The sequence below is a fragment of the Hippopotamus amphibius genome, chromosome 17, assembly GCF_030028045.1.
Source record: "Hippopotamus amphibius kiboko isolate mHipAmp2 chromosome 17, mHipAmp2.hap2, whole genome shotgun sequence".
Taxonomy (NCBI): Eukaryota; Metazoa; Chordata; class Mammalia; order Artiodactyla; family Hippopotamidae; genus Hippopotamus; species Hippopotamus amphibius.
In genome coordinates, this window is record NC_080202.1 from 12534289 (window position 1) to 12561669 (window position 27381).

Here is a 27381-nt window from a genome sequence, read left to right on the forward strand (position 1 = left end):
GGTCCGGGAAGATCCCACATGCCCTAGAGCAACTAAGCCCCTGCGCCACAGCTACTGCAGCCTGAGCACGTAGAGCCCGTGCTCTGCAACAAGAGAATCCACGGCAATGAGAAGCCCATGCACCACAGCAAAGAGTAGCCCTGACTCACCACAACTAGACAAAGCCCACGTGCAGCAACAAAGACCCAGTGCAGCCAATAAATACATACACACATACATAAATGTTTCTAAAAAATAAACGAGCGAATAAATTCCCAAGGTCCCTCCTTGTGTGTCTTCCCATATGATTCCTCTGACTTGCTCATTAAAATCTTATCCTTCAAAGATTCAGAGCAGCTTCTTCCCAGAAGCCCTCCCTGACTGTCTCCCCTGCACAGTCAGAACAGCATTCTTTAAAGGCTTTTATTCTGCAGCCTTAGACATGAGATTGCTGTGTGCATCTCTCTTCAGCCACCAGACTGAAACTTCTCCTGGCAGGGACTAGGTCGTGTTCATCTCTGATCTTCCTGCAGTACTGAGCTCTTGCAAGCTTTGCTTGAAAGATGGCGTGAATCATCAAGTATTTTACACTATCTAAAGTGCTTTGATGACCACTGTCTCCTCCCAACAGCTAGGTGAGAGGTTAGACAGATGGATGTTTTCATTTGACAGAGAAAGCTCCTGAGATTCAGAGGAGTGAAAGTGAAGTGATTTGCTCAAGATTACAAGAAGAGACAGGTAGAGGTTGCAGAATGCAGACTTCCAATCCAACTCCGTGTTAAGTTCATGTACCACCTGACCGCCCACCTTCCATGTGGTAGGCTGCAGTCAGGTCTTGCTTTTATTTCCAGTCTTCTTGTGCAATAGTCCAAACTCATCCCCTCCTGGTCTAGTTCAGTCCCCCCTTATTCCCCACACAACAACCAAAGCATTTCTCACCTCCCTTCCTCCTGCTTAAATACTTAAAGCCTTTCACTGGCTCTCATTCCCATCACGGGTACTCCAGGACAAAGTCCATTTTCCTTTGCAATTTTTATAAGGCACCAGGCCTGCCCCAGCCCACCTCTGCAGCTTCAGCTTCCCAATTTCCATTAGTTCCTGGACTATGCCTTAAGTGCTTCCCAATGGCTTCCTGGGCCTGTGCAAGTTAGACCCTCTCACTCGGCTTGGAGAACATCAGCTCACTGTGCAAGACCTGGTAAAATGTCACCTGGTCAGCATTCTCTGACTTCACGTCTCAGTCCCCACCAGGCCCCAAACATCTGAAAACATGAACTAGTCTAAAGTGTCCAGGTTGTGGGTTTAGCCTGGCCCAGCTAAAGTCTTGCTCTCTGTGTCGTGATCTTAGCTTCCTCCACTCAAAAATGGGGATAAGGTACCAGCCCCGATGTGAGGACTCACCTGGTAGGGTGTGTGGAGGCCGCTGGCAGAGGGGAGCCCGTTGTGGCTCAGGACAAAGTTTGGTGGGCCCACCTCTGACACTTCGTCCCTATTAGGCACCCGCCCCCCCTGCCTCTTGTGACCATGTCCTGTGCTACCCTCCACACCCTCCTCAAGAAGCTGGACGCACCCCAGCCCCCCCACCCCACCCCCCACGTTCGTGGGGGGGGCACGGCAAGCTCGGTGAGGAGGGCGCTGAGGGTCGTGTTAACAGCGCAGATTAGAGACCGCGTGGTCATTTGGCAGATTGGCAGTAGGAAGCCATTGGGGGAGGGGACGGTAAGCAATAGCAGTCCTAGATAAGTCTCCACCCAAGGTCAAGGCGCCCGCCCGACGGGCGGCGAACCGCAAGGACGTCTCTCCGTAGCCCCGCCCCTCGAGGGAGCCCGAGGCTCTCTCCGGAGCCAGGGTACGTTCCCTTTAAGGCATTCGAGAAAGTCACCGCGTTCGTACACAGCGAACGAGGCGTGGCGTAGTTTGTCCCTCGCGGGCCCTCGTGGGCCGGGCCGGGCGCGAGGGCGGGCCAGGGGAGCGGCGGTGGGGTCAAAGGCCACAGCGCGCACCACGTGGGCCGGTGACTCCGTCCTTCCCGCAGCGGCAGCGGCGCGCAGGGCACTTGGGTTAGTGGCGCGGCGGGCTGCGCGGACAGCCGAGGCGGACGCCCGCTCCCGCCGCCATGGTCATCAAAACGGACGAGTTGCCGGCGGCCGCCCCGGCGGACGGCGCCCGGGAGCCCAGCTCGCAGGCCGGTGGCAAGGGGCGACCGGGCGCGGCGGGTGAGTGGGGCCGGGGCCAGGGGGCTGCCGGGCGGGAGGCTGAACCGGGCCGAGTGGGCGGGTGGGTTCGGGGTTGCGCGGGGACCAACGCCTTCCCTCTGTGCCTGGCCGCGTTGCATCTCGCCCAGCCCTCCACCGGGCGCCCCCGCCCTGAAGGTCACCTTCACTCTCGCCCCCGGCTGCGGCCCAGGCTTCGCACGTGGGGTCCCTGGTAGGGCAGCGGCGGCGAACACACGCGTGCCAGATCGCGGGGACACGTGCGCGCACACGCGGTTTCGGGGTGCGCCGGCTCCGCAGACGGACGGACTCGGCGGCCCCACCCCCTACGCTCCCCGGCAGGGGGAACTCCCCGGACTGGGGGTCACTTGACGTTTGCTCCGTCAAGCACCCCCTTCGCGTCAGGATCCCCAAGCATTCTCTGTGCACAGGGCTGCAGGCTTGAGAGTTAGACTCAGCTTGGGACTTCTCAGGTTTGGTCTGTGGGAAGAGCGCAAGTTGTGTGTGGCGGGGTGTGTTTCGAGAGGGGGTGTCTGTGGTTCATTCCCAGAGGCAAGTCTTTAACCCCAGGCCTACGGGCTCTGATCTCCGTCCTGTTAGATGTCGGCCTGGTACGCAGACCTGGGGGTCTGCCTGTGTATGGGGGCAAAGCCAAACTCCTTGGCAGGAGGTGGTGTTTGTGCCAGAACTTGATCATTAACCCGCCTTATTGCGAAAAGTGGGTCAGACTAGAGTTGCTGTTTTTAAGGCAAAGGTCATAAGCATGGAGTCAGGCTCCCAGCTCTCCCCCATGGGGCTGTGTGGCACTGGCTTTGGGAGTGGCTGCAGTTTTTCTCAGGTGGGGCCTGCCTCTCTCCTGGCAGGCCTCTGTTCCCTCTGTTCCTTCCATCACATCTTTGACTCCAGCCTTGAGGCTGGCAGCCCCTTCCTAGCCCCTGGGTTGTCATCTCCATATCTTCCTCAGAGCCCCAGGGCTGGGCTGTGTCCCTCTCTGCCCTGGGTGGCAGCGGGAGTGCAGAACTGCCTCTGCCTCCCACTCCCCACAACCTCAAAAAGGGACTTGTCATCTTCATCTTCCCTCCCAGCTTGGGTGAGTCAGGACGGGAGCAGTGTCAGGCGGGCTCTCTGACCCTGTAACTGATCACAGCCAGGTTAGCTGGTGGTGGGGTTAGGTACTGTGGCAGCTTTGCTGATTGCCTAGGGAAGGCCAAGGTTTGGGCAGAATGACAAATGCTGATGATTCCATCCTGCCGGGCTTCACCCTGATGAGGCTCTGAATCAGTGGAGCGGGATAGATAAGAGGAGGCTGATTTCTCCTCCAGCACAGAGACCTGAAGAGATGAAGTGACTTGCCCAAGGTCACACAGCGATTTAGCATTTGGATTTCCAGCTCAGGGCCAAATTGCCAAGGCTGCCCTGGCCGGTCCCAGAGGAAGCTGGGAGAGGCATGTAGACTGGGATCATATGCTGAGAATGTAGGGGCTGAGGAGAGGGGAGAGTCTGTTGGAGAATTTCTCTGAGGGGCTCTGTATGGGGTAGCCCGGGTCAGGGGATGGTACAGCTGTTCATTTTGGGGAAACTGGAAACATACTAGCAAGTGGAGCATTGGCTCCCTAAGCCTCTGGGAAGCTTGTATCAAGCTAGGACTTGGATTACAGGCAGCCTGAATCTATTCAAAGCAGGAGGGGGCCTTAATGGAGATCCCCAACACATCCTCACCCAGGTTTCTGACCTCAGAACCCAGCTCTGGAAGACTCTCTAGTCCGCTTGAGGAGGTGATCAAGGCCTTCTGTGGGGAGACCAAGGGTCAGCTGCCTTCTTGGGAATAAAGCTACTTTTAGCGGTTAAGAGAACGGGCAGGTTTTTCAAGTTCATGGTGGTGTGTCGAGTTCCTTCTGCCGAGGGGAGGGCTCCTTGGAATTGAGGCCCAGAATGGAGGGGAAGGGGGCTGGCAGACTAGAGAGGAGCTTGGGGGCCCAGGGGAGCTCCTGGACAGGACCCCACAGCTCTTCTCTTGGGTAGGTTTGGGCAGAGCAGCTCGGGAACACTGGACTCTTCCCAGACCCTGCAGGCCGCCTTCTGGCCTGGGTGGGGATGGGAAGGAGCAAACAGATGCCTCCCTCCTTGGGGTCTCCTTAGGCTGTCTGCCCCCACCCCTTTCCCTTGAAGCCCCAGCTTCCTGGGATCGGGTGACATGCCATCTGAGGCCTTACTTCCTGCAGGAGCCTCACCTGCCGAGGTTTTGGCTGGGGCGGGGCCTGGCCCTGGCACACTGTACAGAGTGAGGCCATGCCAGGCTGGGGAATGCACACAGAGGTCACCTGGAACAGCTTACATTTCTTTTCTAACTCCTTTCTGCCGCCCCTTGGGTCTGTATTCTCCCAGGCCAGGCCAAGGCTGTGCGTTATCTCTTCATTCTGGTCTGGCAGCTAAAGACTGGGGAGGGTGTGGGCGGGGGGGGTGGTCTGTGCCACGGTGTGTGGGCAGCCCCTTCCTGGTCTGCGGAGGATCACCCTTCTCCTTCCCTAAAGCCCAGATCCTCAGGGGTGCCCCCTGGGGTAAGAAAGCAGAGGTGCAGAGGAAGGGCGTACTGTTTACCTGGTGGGTGCTGCAGCGTGCAGGGGTGGCACTCAGGCCTGGGCTTGGGCATCTGACGAACCTGGCTTTCTCTTGACCTGGCTTGGCTGCCTGTTGCCTCTGCAACCTTGGGCAGCTTAGTTACTAACCTTCTGGAGCCTCAGTTTCCTCAAGTGAGATGGGCTGATTGAGCTGACGCAGGGACCTGCTGTGGGCTGGACCTAGAGTGAGCGTTGACTCTGTGGTAACCAGGATGGAGGTGGTTGTGGCAGCTACTCAGGGATCAGTGCCAGGCTGCCCTGCCCCACCCCCTTCTCCAGAGGGTTACGGTGTGTTTGGGGAGGGCAGTGGGAGAAGAGGGGCCCTGCCTGGGCCTGGTCCTTTGTACCATCTGCTCCATGTGTGTGAGCCAGAACCCTTGGTGAGGGGTGCGGGGAGCTGAGGGCCTGCTGGGTGCCAGCCCTTCCGGGCTGCCTGGGCAGGACTGGACAGGAGGGGAGGGGGGCCTGAAGGGAGCCTGACTCCCCACCCCCACCCTGGTTAGTATGGATGCCGGAGCCGTCCTGCCTGGGCCCTGGCAACAAGTCAGAGGCCCTGGGAAGGCGTCCTGGCGAGGCTGGGCATGTTCTTCTCCCCAGCCGCACGGCCTTTGGTCTCTTGCTGCCAGCTCTGTTTTCCCCAGGGGAGAGACTTGGTTTTCTCCTGGCAGCGCAGGGGCTGCTGGGAAGGGAAGTCGGAGCCTGCCAGCTTCTTGGTGGAGCTGGAGGCCTGGGGCGCGGGTGCAGTTGTCCTCTGGGAGTCTGGAGGTCCGTGCCCCCTCCCACTAGAACCAGTGGCTCTCAGGAAGGGGAGCGCTGCCAGGCCACCTGCAGGGGGCAGCACGAGCCAGAGGCCGCAGCCAGCCACTTGACCCAGGAGGCCGGCAGGGTGCTCAGTGCAGCCGGTGGGCCGGGGGCGGCCACCTCATGGCCTGGGCCCGGGTCTGCGCCAGCTGTTGCCAGCAGCTGGCTGAAGCGGTTCTGCCGACCCTGGCTGGGGTTGGGGCCGAGGAGAGGACCCCCTTGCTGGGCCCTACCCCTGCCAGCCGGTCCCCAGGGCCCTCCATCCTGAGGGGCCCAGGTACCCCAGACGCTGGGTTCTCCTGCCTCGCCAGCAGTGACCCCCTTTTGGGGGGCTGCAGGGAGGTGGGCCTGAGCACTGGTGGCAGCTCTACCTGGGGTCCTGGAGCCACTGGGGCCTCCTGGCCCGTGGCCGTCCTTCTGGCCGACCTTGAGCAGGATGCAAGGCAGGGGGAGTGTGCCCTTCCCAGGGCCTCCCCGGCAGGCCTGACCCCGCTGAAACCCGAAGCCAGCCAGATCTCCAGCCCTGGGCCGACCAGCTGCATGGGTGCAAGGGTAGAGGCGGAGGCCGGAGCGAGGGACACAGGCCGTGCTGGGCCTCAGCCGGGGGGCTGGCTCCCTCGCTGCCACCGAGGTCCTGGGACTCCAGAACCCGGGAGTGGGCAGCCGCCGACCACACCAGGTGGGCTGTGGGGCAGTGAGCCACGTGGCTGGTCTCTGTGGGCAGGGCCCTGGGCCTTGATCCTGCTGTAGGGAGACCTTCAGGGTCCTTTGGGGGAAACGGGAGGGGCAGGGCGGGCCGTCCTTAGGGGAGTGGAGGCCCCTGGGAGCCAGCCACATTCCTTTGAAATCTGATAGGGGATTGGGTGCCCCCTGGGGCGGGAACCTGGTACAGAGGTGCCTTCGGGGCAGGCTCCCTGGGCCGGAGAGGGGGAGTGGGAGCTGTGGCCACCCTTGCCCTCCTCTCTGTCCTCCCCGCCCAGACTCAGGGAGCACAGGCCACCTGTCTGGGTCCAGGTCTCTGACTTCCCACTTTTGGCATCTCAGACCTCAGAGGTGCTGTTCCATATTGGGTGGAGGCCCCCCGAGGGCTCGTCAGCCGCAAAGCCTTTCTCAAGGACTCAGTTGGGGGAAGGCCGCCTCATATCTGTCATCCCTCTTGCTGCATTTTGAAAACGGACCCACCACCACCTTCTCCCGCCCTCCTGTCCCTGTCTGCTTTGTCATAGAGTCGGCCAAGTTCTCCCTTTGGGGCCGGCTGCTCATTTTGCAGGAGCTTGGGGTTGCCCTGCTCATTTTCCAGGGGCTGTGGGCTCACTCGAAGGAGAGGTCCTTGTGCATCCTTGTGTTTTTGCGAAATTTAACTTCAGGTTTGGAGAGGTGTGCTGGGGACAGGGGTGACAGCAGTTATTGCGGGTCCACGGTGTCTAGGACTGAGGGCAGTGCAGCCATGTTGGTGGGGGGCTCTCCGGTGGGTCATCTAGGGTCCGCTTTTGATTCTTGACCTTGGGCAAGGCACTGAGCTTCTCTGGGCCTCAGACGTCCTTATTTGGGGGAAGGAGGAGGGGACTGTATCTGAGCTTCTGGGTTCTGTTTATCGCTAAGTTGAGGGGACTCAGGAAGAGGGAGTGGCTTCTCTCCACCTCCCGCCCTGGTGTGCCCTTATGTGCCAGGCTTATCTGGACTCTCATGCTCTTTCCCCAGGCCCCTGCTCCCTGGTTCTGGTGGGTCTGGGTAGAGCCCACACAGCTCTGAGGAGATGCACCCCATCCCCACTCCTCACAGCTGGGTAGGGAAGAGGAGGTGGAGTCCAGAGGGGATGGGCTGGGGTCCAGGCAGAGCTGGGTGAGCTGACCTGTCTGGAGCTCCCAGATAAGCACGGGGCCAGTTTGGCTGCCAGGTGGACCTGGGTGAGAAGGCCCCATGGGCCAGTTGGGCATCCAGGCAGGCCTGTAAGTTTTGCTGGAGGGTTTCTGTGAGGACATCCTCTACTCCCCCGGGCGGGGGAGGGGGTGCTCCTCTGTTCCCCTTAGAGCCTGGGGAGAAATGGAAGGTTTTGTCACCTGCGTCTCTCCCCCCACAACGTATGAGTTGGTTGCTGGTCACAAATGTTGGGCTTTGATAGTAATTAATTCATTAACTCAGTGCCTTTCTCTTGAGTGCGGGCAAGACAAAAGGAGGAAGACAGAGCTGCTGGTGTGAACGGGCACCCTGAGTGCACCGGGACACTGCTGTCAGGGGTCATTTGTCAGGCTTTAGAGAAGAGTTTATTTCACCTGGGCCTTGACAGAAGAGTAGGAATGGTGTATGGGGTGCAGCATAAACCAAAGCACAGGTAGCAGGGAAGATGTGTGGCCCGTTCTCAGGCTTCTGAGTAGTTTGGTGTAGCTGCACCTTGGTGGGCAGAACTGGCAGGAGCTGAGATGGACTTCAAGCGTGAGACGCTCGGGCCCCGTGAGCAGTGCAGGGTGTTAGAAGGTTCTAAGTTCTAAGGTTCCTTTTTTTTTTTTTTTGAAGAGGGAAAAGGGCTGTGTTTATTTCATTCCATGGAGTTTCATTTACTCATATTAACCATTAATTACGCAGATTTACCATTAATTGAAGCATTTTACCTTTTTTACTATGGTCATATTTAGTAATAACTTAAAAAGCACTTTATTTAAAAAAGCAGTTATCGATCGTTACCAGGATTTCATTTGTAGAAGCGCACGTGTTGTGTTTAGATCATATTTAGCTACTCATCTAAGGATATGTGGTCATACAGTGAAAACGAAAACTACTTGTAGACTTTGAATATAAAATATGAACAATTCACAAAGTTGCTGTAAGAATTTGCTCCCTACAGTTTCAATGCCCTAGTTTTCTCAAAAAGCTCCTGATACCTTTTTTCTAAATCATACCCTAAAATAAACACTAGTCAAACAGTTGGGTCATACAATAAGACAAGCTTATCGTAAATACCTGGAAAGTACAGACTTTATAAGGAAGAGATTAAATCACTCTTACTCCTGTTATTCAAGGAAGGACCCTGAATGCTGAGTCTTCTAGTCTTTCTACTGGAGTAGATATAAATGTACGTACACACACATAATTAGGACTGTAGTGCATATTCTAATTTTTTTTAAATTAAAGTGCAGGTGATTTACAATGTTGTGTTAGTTTCAGGTGTACAGTGAGTGGTATCCTTGAAATAGGGGAAATGGCCTGCAGCAGTCCTGTGACCCGTTTGGAGATTAGGTTGGGTGACTAGATAGGGGTGGGTGGGGGCCTTCGCAGAGCAGGGGCCGGTTTGTGGAGGAAGATAAATTCCATGCTGACAGGATGAGTCTGGTGAGGCCTAAGGGATGGCCGCACATTGAAGAACCGGACGGAGGCCTGGATTGGGCACGTGAGCTGTGAGGCGGGAGGGCGTTTGCAGTCATGGGCGCGGGTAGGGTGGGAGGGCGGAGAGGCCGGGGCCCGGGACGCCTGCAGCTGGACTGCTGGGAGAAGGTCAGGCTGGGGAGGGAGGGACGAGAGCATCAGTGGCCATCAGGGAAGAGGAGGAAGTGAGCGGTGCGGGGGCTGCTGCCGAGCAGCCAGTTGCGTAAGGCCAGAGGGGGCCCTCGGGTTTGGCCCTCAGGGTGGCGTTGGTGACTCTGGGGAGAGGGGTCTGGGTGGCCTGCTCACCTGGACACCAGACGGGGGGCCTGAGGAGCGGCGGGGAAGCAAGGGCCAGGGTGTGGAGGGCAGCGGGCAGTAGCCTGCAGGTGTGCCTGGGGTGTGGGGAGGGCCGCGTCTTGGGAGGGCAGGCAGACGCCATTCTGTGGGGCTGCGCCCACCCTGGTAGGCGAGGCAGACCTCACTAGCGAGGCGCACCTGACTCCGCTCCTTTCTCGTGCCCCGCAGAGCTGCCGTCAGTCATGCTGTTGAATGGGGACTGCCCGGAAAGCCTGAAGAAGGACGAGGGGGCTGCCGAACCGCCCCGGGAAAACGGGCTGGACGAGGCTGAGCCGGGAGAGGAGACCACTGGACAGGAGGTCATTGTCATCCAGGACACGGGCTTTTCTGTGAAGATCCTGGCTCCTGGGATTGAGCCCTTCTCCCTCCAGGTGAGATGGTGGAGGGGTACTTAGGGGCCAGGGCCTGAGCCCGTTAGCGAGGGCGAGGATGGGAAGCCAAGCGTTGACCTTGCTCGGCCTGGCTCCACGTTGCAGGCAGGAAACCATGGTCGCTCGGTTAGCGTTGTGGACGTGGGAGCCCGGGTTCAGGCCACTGCCCCGTTGTTCGGGGACGGATCCCAGCTGGGGCTGCCAGCCCTGTTCCGAGATTGGTATGGTAGTGGCTGGGTAGTGCTGGGGTCCTAGGGCTCCCCAGCCTCAGGTAAGTCACTCTGGCTGGAGTTTTACCATCTTCCTGAGAGGAGAGTGTATTGGGTGGTCTCCAAGAGCAGAGCCAACCCAGAGATCTTGCAGACTGGTTACTCATTGGGGAACCAGGTGAGGCCCTCTTGTGTCTCGTGGATCCATAGGCTTGAGCCCCAGAGCACAGCTTCCTGAAGGGGGAAGCCATTTGCCCTGGGGACCTTGGCATTGGGCAGGGGAGGAGGCAAGATTGCTAGTTTCTCTTCCTTGTTCTTACACCTCCTGCTGCTCTGCTCGGGGCCTGCTCTTGGTCTGCAGGAATAGTTTAAGCTTGCAGGTAATGGGGCAAGGCTCTCCTGCACGTGTGCATACACACACACACGCACAGACACACACGCGCACACACGCCCATGCACACACACGCCCATGCACACACACACACACATGCCTACACACGCACACGCGCACACAGGTTCAGGTGGGCACACTATGTATCGGCAGGGCCTGGAATTTAAAAGCCAGAAAGGGGGACTTCCTAGGTGGCGCAGTGGGTAAGAATCCGCCTGCCAATGCAGGGGACCCAGGTTCGATCCCTGCCCCAGGAAGATACCACATGCCGCGGAGTAACTAAGCCCGTGCGCCACAACGGTTGAGCCTGTGCTCTAGAGCCCGTGAGCCACAACTGTTGAGCCCATGTGCCGCAACTACTGAAGCCCACGCGCCTGGAGCCCGTGCTCTGCAACAGGAGAGGCCACTGCAGTGAGAAGCCCACGCACCGCAAGGAAGAGTAGCCCCCACTCACTGCAACTAGAGAAAAGCCCGTGTGCAGCAACAAAGACCCAACACAGCCAATAAAATAAATGAATTAATTAATTTTAAAAAATAAAAAATAAAAATAAATAAATAAATAAAAGCCAAAAAGGGGGAAACAGTATTTGGAGCGTTGATTTTGGGGACCTGGGCACTTTGGGCTGGGGAAAGCGGTATGTTTTCACCAGGGTGGTCGGGGCCCTCTCCCTGGCAGGTGTCCCCCCAGGAGATGGTACAGGAGATCCACCAGGTGCTCATGGACCGTGAAGACACGTGTCATCGCACCTGCTTCTCCCTGCACCTGGACGGCAACATGCTGGACCACTTCTCAGAGCTGCGCAGCGTGGAGGGGCTACAGGAGGGCTCGGTGCTACGCGTGGTGGAAGGTTTGTCCGGAAGTTGGGCGGCTTGGGGCGGGGGGGGCATGAGGAGGCGGGGCCAGGCGACCCCCACCCCACCCCTCCCGCTGGTGTCTTAGTCTCTCTGTGTCACAGATGGTCATGTGGAGGCAGGACAGGAGCACAGGTCTGCTTCTCAGGCCGTCACAAGCACACCCTCCGGCTTCATGGGTTAAATATCAGAGTCGTGATTTAAAAAAAAACAAACAGTACCAAGCAAGTGCTTGAAAGCAGCCCATTCAAATTTTATAGAGATAAAAGTTTAATCTCTTAAGGAAACTAAAGTCTCACGGCTCTTGAGTAGGGACGTCAGGCCCATTGTGGAGCAATCAGCTGGCATGGTGAGGCTGGTTTGTTTGTTTAAAAAAAAATAAAAGATCCCATGAACTTAGGTCACCTGGGGAGAGGTGGCACAGAGGTTCCAGGCATGTCAGCCAAAGAGCAAATGTGGAAAAATGTAACCCAGCTGTGCCCAGACCTACCTGATCACAGAACCTCCCTCCTTCCCTAGAAGAGCCCTCGTTAAAATTTCATGAAACATGAGCTGGGGAGCACTGGTGTAGTTTAAGGTCTTGTAAGTCCTCAGGCCGCCCTGGGCGAGGCCTGCCCTGGGAGAACTGGACAGAGCCCGTGGGGACCTAGCAGTTTTGCTGGTTTGCCCACCTGTGACACTCGGGGCTTCTGTGGGTTGCCAAGGCCTGTGTGCACTTCCAGAGTCATTTCTTGTACCCTTTGGCAGAAGGTTCTTTGCAAACAAGGATCTCTGCCCACCAGCCACCAGATGTGTATATTGGAAGCAGAATTCCAGCTTATGTGTTCATAAGGGAATTTTTAAGTGAAAGCCTAAAATTAGAAGTCAAGACCATCCCTGGTAGTGCCATGGCCAACTTCTCTCTTCTGGGCGGGTTGTTGCCCTGGTAACGCCCTGCCCCTCCCCCTCCCGATAGAGCCATACACCGTGCGAGAGGCCCGCATCCACGTGCGCCACGTTCGAGACCTGCTCAAGAGCCTGGACCCATCTGACGCCTTCAATGGGGTTGACTGCAACTCCTTGTCCTTCCTGAGCGTCTTTACCGATGGCGACCTGGGAGGTGCGGGAGGCATTGGGGCTGGCAGTTGGGCAGAGGGGCAGGGAACAAGTTGGCCAGGGGCTGACGAAGGGGCCGAGGGCCCGGCCTTCCCACCCGGAGGGAAGCGGGGCTGGAGGCTCCCAGATCAGGGCCACTTTAGCTGGGGAGGGGGGTAGCCCCTGGGTGGTCCTGTGCTGACCACCAGCCTTGGGTCCCTCAGACAGCGGGAAGCGGAAGAAGGGCTTGGAGATGGACCCCATCGACTGCACACCGCCTGAGTACATCCTTCCAGGGAGCCGGGAGCGGCCGTTGTGTCCTCTGCAGCCCCATAACCGTGATTGGAAGGTGGGAGCGGGTCTCTGGTGGGACAGGGGATCGCCACACCAGGAGGCCTGGCCCACTCATGCGTGGCCATTCCTGCAGCCCCTGCAGTGCCTGAAAGTGCTCACCATGAGCGGCTGGAACCCGCCCCCTGGGAACCGCAAGATGCATGGGGACCTCATGTACCTGTTTGTGATCACGGCCGAGGACCGACAAGTCAGCATCACAGCGTCCACTCGGGGATTTTACCTGAACCAGTGAGTCCCTGTGTGAGCTGCTCGGAGTCCATGGGCAGCCGCTTGGGGCGCCCTGTCCAGTGCCCACCCTCTCCCTGCAGGTCTACGGCATACCACTTCAACCCCAAGCCTGCCAGCCCCCGCTTTCTCAGCCATTCCCTGGTGGAGCTGCTCAACCAGATCAGCCCAACCTTCAAAAAAAACTTCGCTGCCCTGCAGAAGAAAAGGTAGCACCTTGGCGCATCTGTCCCTCATCTCACGTCCCATGGGGTGGGTGAACCAGACAGCCTGAACTCTTAGCACTTTTGCCCTGAGAAGCTGTCCCCCCAGCACCCCTGAGCGTCCCTTAGCTGCCTAAGACGGCAGCCCTAGGATAGGTGGCTGTTTGCTTCCACTGGACGCTCTGGGGACAGGGTCTTGGTGGGGAGACGGCAGAGCCGGTGGGGGCTGGGAGAAGGGGCCCAGGGCAGGGCTCCAGGCTCAGCGGGCTGCCTCATCTCCCCTCTGCCCCCCACAGGGTCCAGCGCCACCCGTTCGAGAGGATCGCCACCCCGTTCCAGGTGTACAGCTGGACAGCGCCCCAGGCGGAGCACGCCATGGACTGCGTGCGCGCGGAGGACGCCTACACCTCCCGGCTGGGCTACGAGGAGCATATTCCCGGACAGGTGCCTGTGGCCTGGCCGCCCGCCCGCCCTGGGCTCCTCCCTCCCTTCCCCTGGTGGGGCCCAGGTGGCGGGGCTGTCTACTGGCAGGAGAGGGATAGTAGTGCCTGGAGCAGGAGGTGGGGGCTCGGGCTGAGCTGGCGTCTCCCTCCCTGTGCCTCTGCAGACCCGGGACTGGAATGAGGAGCTGCAGACGACTCGGGAGCTGCCTCGGAAGAACCTGCCTGAGCGGCTGCTGCGAGAAAGAGCTATATTCAAGGTGCCCGTGGCCCCTTGGGCCTGACCAGCAGCCTCAGGCCGTCTGCCACCTACTTGCTGGTTTTCTGTGGACAAGAGGGAAGCTGGGATGGGCCGTCAGGGACCTTCCAGGGCATTCTGCCAGCCCTCTGTCTCCTGGCAGACAATCCCAGTGCCTTTTCCTGGCCTCTCTGAGATGTCGTCTGTGGGCCAGATGGGAGTGGGGGGTAGGGGTGGGGGTAGGGAAGCCCTCCAGGATGGGCTGAGTGACAAGGTCCATGCCAGCTTCCCTCCCAGCACACCCGCGTGGGGACCTCGCCTGGACACACGTGCCGTACTGTGATGTCCTTAGTGCTTTTACTGAGAAAGAGAGATGAGAGAAAAGCAGTGCTTTTGAAAAAAGTTTTTTTAAAATCTCACGTATCTTACCAGAGATGATAATGGGAAAAATAAGATCTACTGTCTTGGGTACTCACTTTGCCAGGGGCTATGCCAGGGGCTGTGTAGGCATTGCCTCCTGTAATCTTCCGGACACCTTGTAAAGCTCCGTACTTTTATGTGTTTTATAGATGAGAAAACAGGTCTGAGAGGTGATCGAGCCAAGATCACCGGGCGCGTACCTGGTGGCTCCCAGACCTGCCCCAGTTCTCACGCTCCCTGTTGATCACAGGAGAAGTGTTACATTTTTTCAAAACTGGGGTTTCTTGCCCTTTTCCAAATGTGAGGAGGCTTTGTCCTGCTTGCCTCCGCCAGCCCCGGGTGAGCTTGGCCAGGCGGGATGAACCCCACGGCTCTCTCACCCTCCGACCTCGGGCCCCCAGGTGCACAGCGACTTCACGGCGGCAGCCACGCGGGGTGCCATGGCGGTCATCGATGGCAACGTGATGGCCATCAACCCCAGCGAGGAGACCAAGATGCAGATGTTCATCTGGAACAACATCTTCTTCAGCCTGGGCTTCGACGTCCGCGACCACTACAAGGACTTTGGTGGGGATGTGGCGGCCTACGTGGCGCCCACCAACGACCTGAACGGCGTGCGCACGTACAACGCTGTGGACGTGGAGGGGCTGTACACGCTGGGCACGGTGGTGGTGGATTACCGCGGCTACCGTGTCACGGCCCAGTCCATCATCCCCGGCATCCTGGAGAGGGACCAGGAGCAGAGCGTCATCTACGGCTCCATTGACTTTGGCAAGACGGTGGTGTCGCACCCCCGGTACCTGGAGCTGCTGGAACGCACGAGCCGGCCCCTCAAGATCCTGAGGCACCGGGTGCTCAACGACCGGGACGAGGAGGTGGAGCTCTGCTCCTCCGTGGAGTGCAAGGGCATCATCGGCAACGACGGGCGCCACTACATCCTTGACCTGCTGCGCACCTTCCCCCCCGACCTCAACTTCCTGCCCGTGCCCGGCGAGGTGCTGCCCGAGGAGTGCACCCGCGCCGGCTTCCCCCGCGCCCACCGCCACAAGCTCTGCTGCCTGCGCCAGGAGCTGGTGGACGCCTTCGTGGAGCACAGGTGGGGAAGCGAGGGCCGGCAGCTGCATCCTCGGGTGGGTGGTCCTGGGGCCTGACCCTTGACCGGGGAGGCTTTGGAAAGTGAAGAGGAACTAGCTCTGGCCCTGGTCACCCCAGCCCCACCCACCGTGGTGTCAGGCTCCTCAACACGGACGTCCAAGAGCTTTATGCGGATCAGAACCTAGCAAGGGGCTAGACCCGTGGCTTTCAGCTGATTGAAGCAGTGCTGTTCCCTCAAGGAGCACATGGAAACCTGCTTGGGTGTTTTTGAACCTCCCAGTGCCAGGGCCCTGGGGCGGGGGGTGGGGCGGGGGTCCCTGCTGCTGGCGTTCAGCGCTTAGGAGTCAGCCCATCAAATGTCCCACGCCAGGAATAATTCTCCATCTCAAAAGGCCAGTGGGGTTCCTGGCACTCTCAAGAGCCCTGACTGCGTGGTGAGCTCCCCTCCCCCAGCCAGCTGTCCTCTTCCTCTGGGAAGACCCCCCTTTCTGCTGTGAGCGGCCACTGCCTCCTGGAGTGTTGCTGGGCTGGCACGTGCACGCACGTGTGGACGCTTGCACACCGGACAGGATGTGTCCCCAGGCTGGCGGGGTGTCCAGCCCCAATATCCCTTAACCCCAGCAGGGCAGGAGCTATGGCCTGGCTCAGGTGCCCCGCAGCCAGCAGGAAGCTGCCGTACCAGTGATGCTTCTAGGTACCCCTCTCCCATCCCCTGCTCCGCCCCGTCCACTGTGCTCTAGGTACCTCCTGTTCATGAAGTTGGCAGCCCTACAGCTGATGCAGCAGAAGGCCAGCAAGTTAGAGAATCCCACGTCACTGGAAAACGGCGACCCCCCGTCTTCAGAGTCTAAGCCTGAAGACCCTGCAGCACCCAAGGTGGGAAGCGAGGAGGAGGGCAGCAGTGCTAGTGGCCTGGCCAAGGTGAAGGAGCTGGCAGAGACCATCGCCTCGGATGATGGGACAGGTGGGGCTGCCGTGGCTGCCGGGGGAGCCCCAGGCCAGGGGAGGCTCGGTCTGCTGCCCCACGGGTGGGGGCGTGGGCGGGGCTGCCTCCTAATGGGCCGTGTCTCCACAGCAGACCCTCGGAGCCGGGAGGTGATCCGCAACGCGTGCAAGGCTGTGGGCTCCATCAGCAGCACGGCCTTCGATGTCCGCTTCAACCCCGACATCTTCTCGCCAGGTGAGGGGTCCCCTAGGGCCCCGGGGCTGGTGGGCCTGTTCACCCACCTGAGTGCTGCCGTCTGTCTGGCCACCCGCCTCTTTTCTACCTGGCTCACACCTCTGTTCTCCCTACCCCAGGCGTTCGCTTCCCTGAGTCCTGCCAGGAGGAAGTTCGGGACCAGAAGCAGCTACTGAAGGATGCTGCTGCCTTCCTGCTCTCCTGCCAGATCCCCGGCTTGGTGAGGGCAGGGGTGGGCCGGGGGGTGCTGTTACAGGCCTGGGGCCTCATGCACTCTAGAAGCTTGTGGAACCTTTGCACGAGTGACTTAGTCACAGGGGTGATGGCGGCCTGTGCAGAAGGCTGGGGACAAGATCTCACGTCCTTTCTGCTGCTCTGTCTCCTTCCCTCTTCCCGCCTGGGAGCTGGGGGCTTAGTCCCCCCCTTCCCTCAGGGCCAGGATAGCGTGAGCTCCCTCGGGAAGATCCAGGGCGGGAGGAGGCAGAGGGCCTGGGCTGGGGGAGCCTGACCTGCTGCAGCCCGCAGGTGAAGGACTTCGCAGACCACGCGGTGCTGCCCATGGATGGGGCCACGCTGGCCGAGGTGATGCGCCAGCGTGGCATCAACATGCGCTACCTGGGCAAGGTGCTGGACCTGGTGCTCAGGAGCCCGGCCCGGGACCAGCTGGACCACATCTACGTGAGTGCTGCCCAGGGTGGCTGTGAGATGGTGGGGCTGGGATGCAGCCTGGGGCCTCACCAAGACTCCCCTCCCTGAACCCTTGCAGAAAATCGGCATCGGAGAGCTCATCACTCGCTCTGCGAAGCACATCTTCAAGACGTACTTACAGGTCCTGCCGCTCCCTCCCTGGCCCGGGTCGTGGGGATGTCAGGGAAGCCTGGGTGGTGACACTGGTCCAACCTCCCTTACAGGGAGTTGAGCTCTCAGGGCTCTCGGCTGCCATCAGCCACTTCCTGAACTGCTTCCTGAGCTCCTACCCCAACCCTGTGGCCCACCTGCCTGCCGATGAACTCGTCTCCAAGAAGAGGAACAGGAGGAGGAGAAACCGACCGCCAGGGGCAGCGGATAACACAGCCTGGGCTGTCATGACCCCCCAGGAGCTTTGGAAGAACATCTGCCAGGAGGCCAAGAACTACTTTGACTTCAGCCTCGAGTGGTACGTGAGCGGGTGCAGGGGCGCTGGGCTCCCAGGCAGCTTCCAGGTCCTTCAGGGTCCCCAAGTGGTGGGACGGGGAGGACCGCTTGCTGGGGGAAGTGGGGGGTGGGGGCTGGGGGGCTCCTGGGCATGGGGCTCAGGGGGAGGGGCAGCGGGTGCTGGGCTGCTCAGCCCACTCGCCACTCCTCCGCAGTGAGACTGTGGACCAGGCCGTGGAGACCTACGGGCTGCAGAAGATCACGCTGCTGCGGGAGATCTCCCTGAAGACCGGGATCCAGGTGGGCCCAGGTCACAGCATGCTGCAGGGTCTCCAGGGCCATGGGGGTGGGGGGGGGGGGGTGCCGGCCATTTGTGCCTGGGCTGAGGCTGCCTGTGCGTGTTGGGCTGGGTCCTCAGATCCTGCTGAAGGAGTACAGCTTCGACAGCCGCCACAAACCTGCGTTCACGGAGGAGGACGTGCTCAACATCTTCCCCGTGGTCAAGCACGTCAACCCGAAGGCCTCGGACGCCTTCCACTTCTTCCAGAGCGGGCAGGCCAAAGTGCAGCAGGGTGTGTGCCGGGTGCGGCCGAGGGGAGGCCATCCCCCGCCCCATGGGCCAGCCCTGACCTTCCACCCTCGGGGTGCTCTGCAGGCTTCCTGAAGGAGGGCTGTGAGCTCATCAACGAGGCCCTGAACCTGTTTAACAACGTGTACGGAGCCATGCACGTGGAGATCTGTGCCTGCCTGCGCCTCCTCGCCCGCCTCCACTACATCATGGGCGACTACGCCGAGGTGGGCCTTGTGCACCCCCTGGGCCGGCAGCAGGGGCCTGGCCTGGCACCAGGGTGGGGAGGGGGTTAGTGAGAAAGCTGAGGCTGTGTTCTCACCCCCTAGGGCAGCAGGAGGAGGAAGTCCAGGTGGGCAGAACTAGGGCCCTCAGGAGGAGCAGGTGGACCTGGGGAGGGGCTTGTTCTGCCTGTGCATCCCCTCCCCCACCCAGCTCCCTGCCTCGAGAGCTGTGTCCTGGGGAGAGCTGCTGTGCCCTTGTACAGTGGGGGTGATGGCAGGGCCTCCCTTCACAGAGATGAGGGAAGGGTATATTCTGGCTCAGTACCCAGCGCCTGGTAAGCTGCTCGAGGTCTGCTGTTGCCCGTACCATCCTGGGGCCTGGTGGTGCTCACCTGCCTTGTTAGTCCCCAGGCTTGAGAGGGCGTTTCCTGGGCCAGGTGCACCGTAGGCTCCCCACTCCCCCTCCAGCCATAGGACTCTTGTTTTCCTTCTCCTGTGTATGCCTTTTCTTATTAGGGATATTTTTAGCACAATTTTAGATTTGTATGCATGTGTTTGCATAGATTAAGACAAGTGTTTTAAAATATGAAGGAGCCTCAGAGGTGTAGACGTCCATGGTTACAGCAGCTGGATTTTGACCACTTTTCCGCTGCCTTTGTGCAAAGTAAAAATAGAAATTGCAGCCCGAGGTGAAGAGGCCAGGCTGCTGTGGAGGCTGGTGGGCCCGGTAGACTGGGTGTGGGCGGTACCCCCGGGGATGACAGCCCCCCCCCCCCCCCCCCCCCCCCGCCTCTCCCAGGCCCTCAGTAACCAGCAGAAGGCCGTGCTGATGAGCGAACGGGTGATGGGCATCGAGCACCCAAACACCATCCAGGAATACGTGAGTCGCCGCGGGGGCGGGGCCTGCAGGGGGTGGGGCCCGTGGCCGCCCTGGCCTGACCCGGCTGCCCCCGCAGATGCACCTGGCCCTGTACTGCTTCGCCAGCAGCCAGCTGTCCACGGCCCTGAGCCTGCTGTACCGCGCCCGCTACCTCACACTGCTCGTGTTCGGGGAGGACCACCCTGAGATGGCACTGCTGGACGTGAGTGCTGGGGCGGGGCAGCGGGCCTAGCCTCCATCCCAGGGAAGTGGGAGCTGACCAGGGCCCTCCCGACTGCCCTCAGAACAACATCGGGCTGGTGCTGCACGGAGTGATGGAGTATGACCTATCGCTGCGCTTCCTGGAGAATGCGCTGGCCGTCAGCACCAAGTACCACGGGCCCAAGTCCCTCAAGGTGGCCCTCAGGTGAGGCGGTGCTGGGTTAGGGGTCAGGGAGGCCCCGGGCCACAAGGTGCCAGGAGGCAGCTGGATTGAGGTGGGCACGGGATCCAGCTTCTGTCCTCCACCTGACGCCTGAGGAAATCTCTCTCAACTTTCATCTCTTCTCTGAGTCCTGGACTTGCGCCTTCCCCTTGGAGAGATTCCAGAGTGGGATGTAGAGTAGTCCGCGCACCTGCCGTCAGTCCCCATTGGCCCATTCGTGTCCCTCCCTCGCCCCCCACCCCCACCCCGCGCCGTGCCTCCCTGCAGCCACCACCTGGTCGCCCGGGTCTATGAGAGCAAAGCCGAGTTCCGGTCAGCCCTGCAGCACGAGAAGGAAGGCTACACCATCTACAAGACGCAGGTGCGCCACGGGCGGGGCGGGGCGGGGCTGAGGGCGGGGCGGGGGCGGGGCTGATGTCTTCCCGCCCCTCGCAGCTGGGCGAGGACCACGAGAAGACCAAGGAGAGCTCCGAGTACCTCAAGTGCCTGACCCAGCAGGCCGTGGCCCTGCAGCGCACCATGAACGAGATCTACCGCAACGGCTCCAGCGCCAACATCCCGCCCCTCAAGGTCGGTCCCCGAGCGGGTCTGGGGTGGGGCGCCCCCGACCTCCCCGCACCCGCGCCGCGGCTCACCCGCCCTGTCCTCAGTTCACAGCCCCCAGCATGGCCAGCGTCTTGGAGCAGCTGAACGTCATCAACGGCATCCTCTTCATTCCTCTCAGGTGAGGCGCCGCACCCCCTCGTGGAAGCTGGCCTTTCTCTTCTTGGTATTTTAAATATCTAATACACTGCCGTGGCTCAGAATGGAAAAGTGTGGCCAGTGGCAAGGAGTTCCTCGCGAACCTTTCCAGAAACACTCCGCAGAATTGGGCAAACACAGATCTGTAATCTGTTTCCCCCTTTTCTCCCCTAAGGCACACACTTGTAGCGAGCCACACACACACGGGTATTTTTCTCCTGCACGTAATCTATCTTGGCGATCATTTCGTGTCCATGTGTGAAGAGCAGCGCCATTCCTCCTCCGGCTCCTGCTCCGGCAGTGCGGGGCTGTGCCTTAGAGCCGCGCCCCGAGGGTCCCTGTGCGGCTCTTGCCGACGGCGCTGCCTTCGAAAGCCTCCTGTCCCGTCTCCCTCCCGCCTGTGTGGGGCGTGGATTTGGTCAGCTCAGCCTTAGGGCACTCACAGCATACCTGCTCTGTGTTGCATCTACATCTATTTTCTGGGCATAATCGGCTCTAGGAGCAGCTGGAGTGTAGCAGGTTTGAACTGGGTTGAAGGCCGGCTGGGAGCCAGGCCTTCACTGGAGGCTGTCAAGTGTGTGGAGTTATTACTTTTTCAGCACTCAGGGGCCTTTCTGTTTACGGGGAGGGAAGCACTTGTTCCACGCATGTGTCTCACTGCAGAAAGCACGGAGCCTGATCTTGTTCTAAGTTTAAGCAAAGCCAGTAAGGTGATGGAGGGCCCAGGCCCGCTCTGATACTCACCCTTCGCCCCATCCTTCTACTCAGCCAAAAAGACTTGGAGAATCTGAAAGCCGAGGTGGCGCGGCGGCACCAGCTCCAGGAGGCCAGCAGGAACAGGGATAAGGCTGAAGAGCCCATGGCCACTGAGCCAGAGCCGGCAGGGGCCTCAGAGGATGCGGCCTCCCAGCCCCCAGCTGCCAAGGACCTTTCTTCCCCAAGCTTGGAGGGGTAGAAAGGGAGAGACAGACGGACCGTCAGCTGCCCCGTTACCCAGTGATCCAGACTCCAGGAGGAGGGGGCACGCCCTGCACATCAGGAGAGGAAGCAAGTCCCTCTTCCTCCATGTTTCCAACCCCGACCCCACCCCCAACATCCTCCTGGGGCCCTGGCCTGGCCTGCCTAACCCCCTGAAAGATGTTCTTGCGCTGGTTCAATGAATAAGAGACGCGATGCAGAGGCCTAATGGAAGACACACGCATGGAGTGTGTGGGCAACAGTTCCCAGCTGGGGGGCAGGTGCCCCCTTGGGCCCCCCATCCTCAAGCAGGTGTGTGTGAGTGTGTCCGTGCCTGCGAGTGTCTTGATCCGTCCTTCCTAACTTGTACATAGCCCCGAGCTGGTTCTGAGTGGGTGACGTGCAGAGGAGATTTCTCAGGTCATTTGTATGTTTGACATTACGGCTGCTGCTTCTGCTACCACTACCCCTGGGCCCGACCTGGCTGAAAGTCCAGGTTTGAAGCCAAGAAGAGGGGAGCTTTCCTGTGTCCTCGGATGGGGAGCCCGTGCTCTGTGGCAGGGCTGGAGGGTCAGGGAGCACTTTAGTTTTGTGGTGGGGTGAGGGCCGCAGCAGCTTTACTAACCGTGGCTGGGCCTGGCCTGGCTATGCTCGGGGCAGGGAAAGGGGTAAGCAGAGGTGGTTCCCCGGATACCCCTGTGCCCTGCCCCAGAGACCCCTGTGCCCTGCCCCAGCTTGGCCTTTGGGCCCCAGCAGGAGGTGCTGCCTCCTTGCTCCCTGCACCCCAGCTGGGGATAACCTTGGGATATAGCCTGAATGTATCCTTCTCCCCGTTGAACCTCAGCTGCCTGACGCACAGTGGGGGTGGGGGGCTAAGGGAACCAGGGCTGAATCATGGATCCTGGGGGAGACGTTACACATACAGGGGTGATTGTCACTTGTTTGTGGAGCCTAGCTCCCTACCTGGTCCTCAGCCACACAGACACCTTCTGCTTCTATAGAGAGGAGCTCTGGGGGTGGTAGGGAGGGGGCTGCAGAAGGTGGTGGCCCCCACGGGCCCCGACTGCCCCTCCGCCCTGCCTGTGCCGCTTCTCTGCACCTGCTGCTGCCAGAGCCCTGGTGGGTGGGGGGAGATGGCCACCCTTGTGAGCTGGAGGGAGCTGTCCTCCAGCTGGGCCTCTGCCTGGTGGCTTTGCGGGGAGCTGCTTCTGAGTATGATCTGTCCAAACACCTTGTTTCAAAGGGAGTGGGTGTGAGCTGCAAGCGAGGCATCCCCACAGCTGATCAAGAACTTTTTCTTGTTTTTAAACCATCACGTCTTCATTTCACATTGGAATAAAGTGAGTTTTTGAAACCTGCTGTCCCAGCCTCTCCTGTGTGTTCTGTACGTGTCTCATTCGATTGTGAGGACTATTGCCAGAAGTGGTACTAGTAAGAGTTTAAAGCAAGTGAATGTGCAAAATTAGGTCAAACTCAAGCTTCTCCTTATGTCATTTAAGTGGGAGGAAAAGGGGTGGAGCCGCAGACACCCAGCTAGGGTTTATCAGTCTGCTGGACCCGTGGGGGTGGCACACAGATGAACGTCACCTGTTGGCCACAGGAAAAGGCTGAGCACCCTCTAGAGCTCTGTGGTGCTGGCTGGGGTGAGGGGTGCTACAAGGTGAGAGCCCAGGACCTGGGTATGCTATCCCTGGTAGGCTGTTGAATACCTAACCGGGTATCTGCCCTTGTCCCTTTGCTTGTCAGGAGGACTGGGTGGTACCCCCTAGAAAACTAGGAGTGCTAGAATGGGGAGGGTGTCTAAAGGTTGCCATCCTAAGTAGGCCCTAGTGGAGATCTAACGAACTGGGGGAAGCGGAGCCCACCTAGGTGGGCTTGGGGGGCAGGACCTGTGAAGTGCGAGGGTTGTGGGGAGGAGGCCTGTCTTAAGTGTCGACAGCCGGCGGCTGCTACTCAACCACGGTTCTGAGCAGGCAGGCCAGCAGCCCCACGCGCCCTTGCGTGCCTTTTTGAGTACTTGGAGAGGTCTTTGTGTCTGACATTATGGAAGAAAATTTCCAATCCTGATGTCTGTTAGTTTTCTTGAGCCAACTGGAAAAAAGATGTCCCTGACATCATCGAGGTTTTCTTCTAAGTGATGCCTAGGGATGCTCCCTCCTGCCCTGCCCCCCACCACTTTCCAATATCCTGGCTGTGTTCTGAACATGCGCGCCTTCTTATAGCCTTTATCCTGTGAACACCAGTCACATGTTTCTCAGCACTTCTGGAAGTGGGGGCGTCATCTTGTAAAGCTGAGACGAGATCAAGTGTAATGACCATTGTACCTGCTAGTCACCTGAGAGGCCCATTTCTCATGGTGGATCCCTTAAGCACATTAGTGCTGTCAGGTGCCTTTTGACAACCGAAATGACAAGGGACAGTTATTTTAGAAAGGATACAGAGGTGGGAACGCCACCCTTTCTCCTCTTAGTTTACAGATTTCAGGTTTTTTAAAAGGGTGAACTGTGGTATCCAGGAAGGGTTGGTGTGAGAACTGGCATTCAGGTGGCAGCTGTTCAAGATGGAAATCAGGTCACAGGCATGTGAGCGACACCCACCTGTGCCTCTTAGTATCCCCCGCTGGTCTTTTACTTTCCACTCTACTTTTCGTCCCTGTTTGCATTTCTTTTAACCTGCACATTACTCTTACAACTTAAAAAATAGTTTTAAAAGAACTGTTACTACTTTTAAGTTGTATCATCTGTCTCTACTCACTCCTGCCCGCCAAACTGTCATTTTGTTTTTAATTGAAGTGTAGTTGATTTACAGTATTGTTTCTGGTGTACAGCAAAATGATTCAGTTGTACATATATATATATATGTATGTGTATGTATGTATATATATATATGTATTTTTTTTTTAGTGTTTATTTGGCTGCACTGGGTCTTGTTGCGGCACACGGGATCCGGGATCTTTGTTGCCCTGTGTGGGATTTTTAGTTGCGGCATGCGGACACTTAGTTCCAGCATGTGAGATCTAGTTCCCTGACCAGGGATCGAACCCGGGCGCCCTGCATTGAGAGCACAGAGTCCTAGCCACTGGGCCACCAGGGAAGTGCCTGTGTATGTATATGTATATATTCTTTTTCATACTCTTACATTATGGTTTATTATAGGATATTGACTATAGTTCCCTGTGCTACACAATAGGACCTTGTTTATTTTACATATAGTAGTTTGTACCTGTTAATCCCAAACTCCTAATTTATCCCTGCCCCCTGCCCCCCTTCCCCTTTGGTAACCATAAGTTTGTTTTCTATGTCTGTCTGTTTCTATTTTATAAATAAATTCATGTGTCATATTTTAGATTCCATATATAAGTGATATCATATGGTGTTTGTCTTTCTCTGACTTCACTTAGTATAATCTCTAGGCCCATCTACGTTATTGCAAATGGCATTATTTCATTCTTTATATGGCCGAGTAGTATTCCATTTTATATAGGTACCACATCTTTATCCATTCATCTCTTGATGGACATTGAGGTTGCTTCCATGTCTTGGCTATTGTACTGTGCTGCTGTGAACACTGGGGTGCATGTATCTTTTTGGATTAGTTGTCTCCAGTTATATGCCCAGGAGTGGGATTGCTGGCTCACATGGCAACCCTATTTTTATTTTTTTAAGGAACCTACATACTGTTTTCCATAGTTGCTGCACCAATTTACATTTCCACCAACAGTGTAGGAGGGTTCCCTTTTCTCCATACTCTCTCCGGTGTTTGTTTTTTTGTAGTCTTTTTAATGATGGCGATTCTGACAGGTGTGAGGCGATAACTGCACTACAGTTTTGGTTTGCCTTTCTCTAGTAATTAGCGATGTTGAGCATCTTTTCATGTGCCTATTTGGCCATCTGTATGTGGAGAAATGTCTATTTAGGTCTTCTGCCCATGTTTTCATTGGGTTGTTTTTTTGGTAATTGAGTTGAATGAGCTGTTTGTGTATTTTGGAAATTAAGCCCATGTCGGTGGCATCATTTGCATTGTTAAATATGAATATTGAGAGAACTGTTAGACTTAGTTGAGGAATTCCTAGTTACCCTAAAGGTGAGAATAAGGTATCCTGACGTGGCCCGAGTATTTCCTCCCCCAACTTTCCGTGTCTACACGAGCAAACAAGGCATGCATGACCAGGACGCCTTACAGAGGACAGATGGGCCTCCTCAGGTGGAAACAAATACCCCCATTAAACAGGGAAATCCATTGACTAAAAGAGAAGAACTCAGACACTGAGATGCAGGCCATTCAGGATGACTGAGGAGCCTTCCTATGTTCCAAGTGTGGGCAACATAATTCTTATCCATCCCAAGCCTCTGCCCCGTTCGTAATGGTCACCGCACAGTGGAGTTGGCAGTGTGGTGCTAGGGGCTCAGGAATGGGATGAGGGTCTCTCCTGTATTACTAAAAGTAGATTGAGAGATTGTTTAAAAGATGTCAGAAGGCCCTCCTTACACTTTAACAGTTAATTAGATGCTTCATACAGGCAGAAGCAGATAAGGGAAAGAGCTAGTGCATTGGGGTTCAAGTCCCAGCTCACTCTTTAATTGAAGCTCAATTTCTTGGCATATGACCTCACCTTAAGTGAGCCTGTTTTCTGGTCTGTAAAAAATGTGCTGATGCCCACCAGCAGGGGGTCTGCGTGAGGACGGCGCTGTGTTGAGAATAGGGGTGAGCATTGGCACCTGACAGGCATTCAAATGTTGGGTATTTTCCTTCTTTTAGTCCCTGCAGCGGCTGCTTTTATTCAGAGGTCTGGTGACCAAGTGGGAACGATGACAAAGTGGTGTTCTGTGAAAGTGATGGTGGTTATTTATTATTTATTCTTGTTCAGTAGCAGAGCGATCTCAAAACATTCCCAGGAGAGGGCCTGTATGTGTCTAAAAACAGGAAAATGAAATCTTTTTTAAAATGCAGGTATGACGAAGTCAAGTGTTGGAAGTGATGGGGGAAAATGCAGTATGTTTTCGTTCAGCCTCTTCATTTACTGGATTTATGTATGAAAGATCTGGGAAAGGCAGTTTCTTCGGTGTAAGAGAAAATCCTTGTCCTTTTTCCCTGAAAAATAATAAACTGGAGATGTGAATGGGGAAAAAAAAATTCACAAAGGAACAAACTCCATGTATCAAACTTGGTGAAAAAAAGAGGAAAGAGGTTTGCGTTCAAACCCCAGCTGAGGGCCCCAGGGACCAGTGACTTTTGTCTAAATTTTTTCTTAAATGAAAAGTTAGTTCAATCATTTAGCTCAGTGGTTCTCAAACTTGAGCCTGAATCAGAATCATCTGGATGGTTAAAATAGATTTGCTAGGTCGCACCCTGTGACGGATACAGTAGGTCTGAGCTAGAGCCCAAAGACTTGCATTTCTAATGAGCACCTTTACCCTTTGCTAGAGACCTCAGGGGTACCCTAGAGACACTACGTATGCTAGCTGGGCAGCAGTTCAGGGGAGGCAGGACACTGCCAATATAGGTAAAGCACATAGAAACTGGGGGGCTTCCGGGGGAAGGGTGAGGATTCTTGGTACGTTTCAATCAAAATTTAAACATCCTCAAGAATCCAAGACCTCTGGGCAGAATAAAAAGGCTCACTCATTAACAGAACAAAGGCGGTAGGGTCACTTCTCCCCGGGGCCCTGACCACCACTCAAGTGCCAAGTCTTTGTAAGGGGGCTGTAACAGGTCCTTTCTGGCTGCAGCTGCAGTCACTGTCAGAAAGGGCTGCTGGAGGAGCGGGTGGAGACTTAGACCAGTCTGGAGCTGCCCGACCCCTGTGGGTTGTGCAAGCCCACCAAAGCAAGGGCCCCTGCGGCTATAATCCTAGCTTCCCCCTTCAGAGGGTGAAGACAGCAGACAGCAAAGGCAGCGCTGGCGCTGCCCTAAAGAAAGGCCTTCCATCCAGGCCCTGCCGCCCTGCCAGCAACTTGCATCTTATTCTCCCTATGACGGGTGCTGAACACAACCATGCTTCCTATTAGGAATCAATTTAAGAGGTGGTAAATCTGTGCACAAAAGGACCAAAAAAAAAAAAAATGTTCACATC

At 57.4% G+C, this 27381-nt stretch overlaps 1 protein-coding gene across 3 annotated transcripts; it reads left to right on the top strand.

The window, feature by feature from the left end:
* The first annotated feature begins 1975 nt into the window (after positions 1-1975).
* On the top strand, positions 1976-22667 carry CLUH (clustered mitochondria homolog). 3 transcript variants are annotated; one of them, XM_057715467.1, is made up of 26 exons: positions 1976-2195; positions 9497-9699; positions 10976-11147; positions 12107-12250; positions 12450-12574; positions 12653-12807; positions 12888-13013; positions 13304-13451; positions 13615-13707; positions 14507-15201; positions 15941-16164; positions 16276-16380; positions 16500-16600; positions 16906-17058; positions 17147-17209; positions 17292-17536; positions 17730-17814; positions 17933-18086; positions 18170-18309; positions 19106-19186; positions 19263-19388; positions 19471-19592; positions 19878-19971; positions 20046-20180; positions 20261-20334; positions 21120-22667. In XM_057715467.1, exons 1-26 carry the CDS (start codon positions 2096-2098, stop codon positions 21304-21306), a joined length of 4050 nt encoding a protein of 1349 aa, XP_057571450.1. In that variant the 5' UTR covers positions 1976-2095; the 3' UTR covers positions 21307-22667. The 3 variants fall into 3 exon arrangements, with proteins under 3 accessions (XP_057571450.1, XP_057571451.1, XP_057571452.1); XM_057715468.1 differs by having other exon boundaries at positions 16279-16380; XM_057715469.1 differs by lacking the exon at positions 1976-2195 and adding an exon at positions 2520-2665.
* The last annotated feature ends 4714 nt before the right edge of the window (positions 22668-27381 follow it).

Coding starts and splice junctions, on each gene's coding strand:
- CLUH (XM_057715467.1), top strand. CDS start 2,096: ATGGTCATCAAAACGGACGAGTTGCCGGCGGCCGCCCCGGCGGACGGC. Junction 18,087..18,169: donor GCAGGCCAAAGTGCAGCAGG/GTGTGTGCCGGG, acceptor GGTGCTCTGCAG/GCTTCCTGAAGGAGGGCTGT. Junction 20,181..20,260: donor CCAACATCCCGCCCCTCAAG/GTCGGTCCCCGA, acceptor CCCTGTCCTCAG/TTCACAGCCCCCAGCATGGC.